General features: G+C 45.1%; 1 protein-coding gene across 1 annotated transcript; it reads right to left on the reverse strand.

Moving 5' to 3' along the window:
• Window positions 1-413: 413 nt before the first annotated feature.
• On the reverse strand, window positions 414-5,549 carry LOC136423628 (uncharacterized). Its single transcript, XM_066411871.1, has 4 exons — window positions 5,423-5,549; window positions 4,972-5,177; window positions 3,801-4,011; window positions 414-926 (listed from the first exon to the last, which is right to left on the reverse strand). The coding sequence occupies exons 1-4, from the start codon at window positions 5,433-5,435 to the stop codon at window positions 427-429; spliced, it is 930 nt and encodes a 309-aa protein (XP_066267968.1). The 5' UTR covers window positions 5,436-5,549; the 3' UTR covers window positions 414-426.
• Window positions 5,550-6,251: the final 702 nt, after the last annotated feature.

Consider the following 6,251-nt stretch of genomic DNA (forward strand, 5'->3'; position numbering starts at 1 on the left):
ACTTACTTCCATTGTGAGTTATCTATTTTCAAATAATCTAACAAGAATGTCTCTTCTTGTCTAAAATAATGTTGCTCAAAACCTGCATCATGTCTTTTTTTAAACCCAAAAGATTCTATTTGTGGCCCAAACATCATGACCACAAAGCATATTCTGCCTAAACATGTTAGTAGATACAAAAACCAAACGTTTCTATGCAGAATTAAACTTAAAAAGCCTCTATGAAGCCCCTGACTACAGCATGTACACATAAAATTATACCAAATATTATCAAGACCCATTCCCGACATCTGTTGTTGTATACAAAACAAAATGCACAAACAAACAAAACAGACACAACCATATATCCCGACAGCATAACATTCTTGTCGGGGTAATTGTACATGTCCGACATTGTGGGCTCGCCACGCGTTCTGTAAACTCTGTTTACTTGGTGCAGACCACACATGTCAGCTCGTATCCATTGACGTAAGGCCCATTGGGAAGAGAGCCACACTGCGCCTCTACCAGGTACAGCAGCGCTCCGTTTTGATCAGTAGCCGACCCCTGCACAAGGTTGGGAGCTCCGTCCACGCAGATGAAGTCCTTGTTGCTCTGGTGACTGTGATGAGACGACATCAGGTAGCCGCTGTACTCTTTGCTCCACCCCTGGGGACAGGACAGGCGGGCGGGGATCATGACGTGTGCGAACCGTCCGACCACGTGACACACGGCGCAGGGAATGTCGTAGTTCACTGGATTGGTGATGCCGCCAGGCATGTTGTCGGTGGAAAACTGCGCGTTCCCACTCTGGTACTCTGCCCCGTACATGTAGCTGCCGTGTTGGTACCCTGCCTGTGGTTTGTCCCACTCCACGTCTTCCAAAGGGAGGCATTGGTAGTTCCCACCTCCTCCGTGATGAGAATAATGCCCACCTCCCACAACTCCTGTTCAAAAGGAAGACAATCAAGTTGAAGTTATGTTTGTTTGTATTGCATACCCTGTAAACCGCCTCATGGCGTAACACACTAGGTTTGTATTGAACAGTACAAGCTGCATATCCGGAGAGATATATAAATTTACATCTTCGATAAGCGTGGTGGGTTCTTTTACGCGCTCGAGGTGTGGCTTTCCTGAAACTCGGGACCTCCATTTAACGTAATATCCGAGGGACGTCCCTAACCGAAGTTATGTACTCAAAGCTATGTACTTATTTTCACCTGAGTGAAAGTCGTGTAAAGTGCCTTTTCCAAGGGAACAACGTCAACGTGACAAATAAGGGGACCTGTTATATACAGTATCTTATTGTTTCACGCGTTTGTGAATATCAGTCATCCAGGTCAAGGAAATGTATAATAGAATTGTAATTGAATCTTTACCGCTTGATTACCGCATTATATTTCCAGACGTTAAAAGTGTCCAGCTGACACTTTTCGTCCGTGAAGGAAATAATATTTACTTTAGACTCACGGAACATAGCCACAACATTCTTGAGTTCTATATAAAAAAATGAGGTTACGGCCGAGAATTCCTAAAAACGTATTACAACTTCTCGACAGTTATATGTTTTGTGTTGTTTTGTTAAACCCTTTCGTCTGTACTGTTGCTAGTCTCATAATCCACGTTTTCTAACAGTTTACGATTTGTCTATAGACAGATGATTATTTTCAGCAACGTTTTAGGTTAAGCCCCTGTCACACTTGTGTGTATATACAAGTCCGCATGAGTAGCGTATTAACATGTTTTTGGTTTAGGTTAAGTTTGCAGCCGAAGAAGTCATTTCTTTGGTTCGATAACTAGTCTGCTCAACGGTGTGTCAAAGTAGAAAACAACTTCCTCCCCGCAAAAAGATGTCACTACGGAACTCATGCGCACTTGAATATACGCACAAGTGTGACAGGGCTAAGGTTCGATCACTTGGCTACAGAACGGTGGGTCAAAGTAGTAAAGCCCCCGTCACAAATCAAGAAATTAGCTCGGCCGACTTGTCGGCGAGCTCCAAATGGCGATTTTCGGGCGAAGTACGACCGACGTCCTGCCGATTCTACAGGCTTCGGGCGAATTTTCGGAGCTCGGCCGACGTTCGCGTGTCACTGGAAGCTGCGCTTAAATTCAGCGAGGCCTCGGCGACGATTTTTGAACTCGCACAGCTCGTCAACAGTTTGCCCGTAGCTCGCCCGAGCAACGCCCAGCGCTCGGCCAATATTCGGGCGGGCATCCGAGGATTTTAGACCCGATTTTTGATCGGTCGGAGGTCGCCCGAACTCTTCGGCCTCGTGCGAGCCTCGCACGGGCCTTGAACAATAGTCGGACGACCGTCGTCAGTGTTCCGGCCGACTGATGAAAAGTAAGGCGTGCTTCGGGCGAGCGTTGTGCAGGTGTTGATGGGAGCTTGGACGGGCCTCGGCCGAACTCCTTCTTGTTTATAGATAAAAGGAAACGACAGTTTGGTTTATAACATAAGATGATAAATGATACTGTAATATTAACTAATACTAATTTCAACTTGTCGACGAATGCTGCCAAACTTTTCTAATGAAAGACAATTCAATGCAAAGTTAAATTTTCATTAAAAAAAAAATTATAAATAAAATGTTGACACCGAAGACAATGCTTCTTGTTTCAATTTGTATATCAATGAACTGGGGCTTGACTTTTGAGGTTTGACTTCACTTCCTGAGTTTTTTCTCCAAAAAATGACTAGTTGAAAGTCCACTGAGTCATTATAGATCTACGTTTGTCTGCCGAGGCACGCCCAGGCGTCGGCAGGGCGTCGATAGGCTTGTCAACGGTCGGTCGAAGCTCGGACGGCGTTCGCCCGAGCTTCGGTCGATTTCTATTTGGTGAAAATTTTTGGATCGGGGTTAAACGACTGATCTGTTGACTTTGTGGCTCCTGCACTTGTATTTTGATTGGTCTATAACAAAATGCCTCTTTATGTGATTATTTTCAGTGTGCCCACCTACTTCACTTGTGCCCTACAGATTTGCCACAACTCAGAAAGTAAAGTTGGTCCAAATTTGAGATTGTTACCAGGCCATTTGATTCTGACTTCGTCCGTGTCCAAGAGATGGTACCGTCTTATGTGGGATTTATGATTATTAGCGTTCGACGGACGTCGCCCGAGCCCCGTTCAATTTGTGACGGGGCAGGTTTTCAGTGAAAAATACGGTCGACGCTCGGGCGAATTTGAAATTCGGCGAGCTTCCGGCGATCTACAAAATCGGCCGATGCTCGCATGAATTGTGACGCCGGCTTAAACAACTTTTCCCCCGCAAGCCGTACTTGAACCAAAGAACTGTCAATGCGCAACCACCGCGCACCTAAATATACGCACAAGTGTGACAGGGCCCTAAAGACAAATAATTATTTTCAGCAACAGTCAACGTTTAAGGTCAAGCCCCTAATCCACTGCATGGCGATCGCGCCGCGAACTTGCTGCGACCTGAATTGGATTTGTTTAACGCTTCATTTGATAATTGGAATATCATGCCAAATGTTAAAGTATGACTGAAGAAGAAGAACACAAAGTGTTTTTAAAAAGTCATATTTTATCTATGAAATCTGCTGCGCGCTCTGACAAATCGTTTGGTCGGAGCACGGTCGCAGCAAGGTCGCCGCCCTATTGTAATGGGGATGTGATTGACACACGCAGGTATATTTAGTACCGTGCGCACCGTCCTACATGTACAGTTAGTTTTACGCTCGCCCACCTTGTACCTTGCTGATCACGTACAGTGGACGTGAGCAGAAAACTAACCAGGATGGTACTCAGGCTTTATTCGTAATCGTACACCGCCACGTAAAAAAGATGTATTTACCTTTGTATAGGGTCTCGATGTCCGAGGCACAGCTTTCCCTTCCCCAGCGCACGTACACTGCTCCGGTCCGGGGTGGTGGGGGAGGGGGGCGAACTCCAGCTCCGGCGTCACGGCGAGGTCGGTCTCCATTACCGTAGGCGGTCTGAAAGTCAACACGCTCCCCAAGCGAGTCGGTAGCAACCACCGCTGAATAGCCGTGTGACTTTAACGCCTAGGGCAAAATAAGCGTTTCTGTAAGTACAGGTAACGCATGCTCGGGGCCAAAACCTTTTATCATCTAAAGCCCCCCCCCCTTGAAATTTGTGCGTATATACATGTCCGCATGGGTTGCGTATTCACATGTTTTTGGTAAAGGTTAAGTTTGCAAATGAATAAGTAATTTCTTTGGTTAAAAAACGGTGGGTCAAAGTAGAAAGCAACTTCTTCCCCGCAAACTTTACTTAAACCAACAAAATGTTAATGCGTAAGTCATACGTATTTGAACATACGCATAAGTGTGATAGGTCCCTAAAGCCCCCCTCTCATTGGATCCGCGGCACGCTGGCGGCGTCGCTGCCTCCTAAACTGGATTTGTGTTACCCTTGACTTGATAATGGGAATATCATTCAAAGCGTACAAATATGAGCAAAAAGACAACAAAACACAAAAGGCTTAATTAAAAAGATTCGGTTTTTTGGTCGATGACGTTGAGTGCTTTGTCAATTGGATCGGCCGCAGCGACGCCGCCAGCGTGCCGCGGGTCCAGTGAGAGGGGGGCTTAAAGGCCTGTCAGCTGAAGTGAAACATGACATGCATGCGGCTCATACCAAACGTGACCATGCATGACACAGGTGTCTTATCTGCCTGGTCTTGAACAACAACATCATGTGCCGCGTCACATGTTTACACTTCTCCCAGCCGTATCAGGTTACGGAAATAAGTTGAGGAACTAAAACTGTACTGCACACCATATGCCTTTTTCAAAACATCTGTATGAAGATCGCTCAATTTTACACATTTTTTGTATTGTTGTTAATGTAAATATTTCAAGAAATCAAAAGTAAGAACGGAAATTAGCTACTTAGACTGCTTGTGCGAGTCCGTGCAGCAAATGTTAAGACACAATAAGAACAGGTATGTGTGTATGTCATACGCATGTGAGTGCAGCTGACCAGACAATAGACATCCCTACCTGCTGGACTTGGTCGTTGCTGAGTTTGTCCACTTTTGTCTGCAGATCGGCCAGAGTGAAGTAGACGAGCGGCATGAGGACTGCGCACACCGCCACCGCACCCACACATACCCCCGCCAGGAGAACCAGCCCTGTCCGACGGCCTTTCTGACGTTTTACCGGCGCCGACACGTCGAGGACACCGCTAACTCCAATCGGCATAAACCCTGAAAAATATATTTGTATACATAGAGCTGTGAGACTCAGAAAAGACTGGAGTTAATCGAGGAAGGGGTTCCTTCATAGGAGCGATAACACCATGGTACCATTGATTGTGATATATATATACGCGAAAGCTATTGTTCCGTGTCAGTAGCGATCTAATTTCTTCATGAAGTTCATCCATTGAAATGTTACTTAAACAAAACATCAGCATAAAATGATCAGTTCTAAAGGCTTTTTGAAATCATACCTTTTGTAGACATGGTTGCTGTGTGCAAATTCTTTTTACAACTTGATGTCACTTAGTTTCCAGGCGTCTGAGATTTTTAGACTGCGTGCTAAGTACTGTAGGTAGAGGTAAATATATGCATGTTGACGTGTCATTCGGCCGAGTAATTCTGACTGGCAGTTTTCTTATTGTGGTCTAAGCCTGCAGACCAATCAAGGAGTAGGGCGTGGCTTTGGAAAATGACATCATGTCTTCGTTGAAAAAAATGTTTAAGGCAGCTTTGAGTGACATTTTGTGAGGTAAGTGTAAACAAAACTGAGTATCTAGGTATGTCTAAAAGCATATTACCGTCTGTGTAAACGCGGCTCTCTGCACACAGAAATACAAGTGGAGTTCAACGAACACGTACTGGGTCAGAAGCTGAGTGGAGATCAGCTTTCTGCAGGAAGAAACGCAAGAATGTAGCACACACATCAGTACTTGACAGTAACTTTTCTGTCAGAAGATCAGCTACGAGATCTTACACCAAATCAGTAACCTTATTATCAGTGATCTTACATCCTTAAACAGCGATCTTGCATCGGTCTGTACTTCGAATGGTCATGGTAGTACATATAGTGTCGTGTGGCGTGACGGTTGGAGTGCCTGGCTTAGCATCAAGTGATCCTGTATCTAAGCCAAAAGATAAGCCAAAAGAAAACTGAGGTCATGACCTTGAATATCCCAAATCCTTCCCAAATTCAGGCTAACGGTGAAAATCTGCCCCATACTGAGATCTTTACATACCTGGGTAGCACTGTCAGTTATGATGGAGGTGCAGATAAAGACATCAAAAACCGTCTTAACAAAG

The sequence above is a fragment of the Branchiostoma lanceolatum genome, chromosome 17 (assembly GCF_035083965.1).
Source record: "Branchiostoma lanceolatum isolate klBraLanc5 chromosome 17, klBraLanc5.hap2, whole genome shotgun sequence".
NCBI lineage: Eukaryota > Metazoa > Chordata > Leptocardii > Amphioxiformes > Branchiostomatidae > Branchiostoma > Branchiostoma lanceolatum.

What these genes read in the sequence shown, in the direction of transcription:
- LOC136423628 (XM_066411871.1), bottom strand. An exon ending in GCAACGACCAAGTCCAGCAG is followed by an intron (nt 4,012 to 4,971) that starts GTAGGGATGTCT and finishes ATTTTGCCCTAG; the next exon opens with GCGTTAAAGTCACACGGCTA. An exon ending in CATCGAGACCCTATACAAAG is followed by an intron (nt 927 to 3,800) that starts GTAAATACATCT and finishes CCTTTTGAACAG; the next exon opens with GAGTTGTGGGAGGTGGGCAT.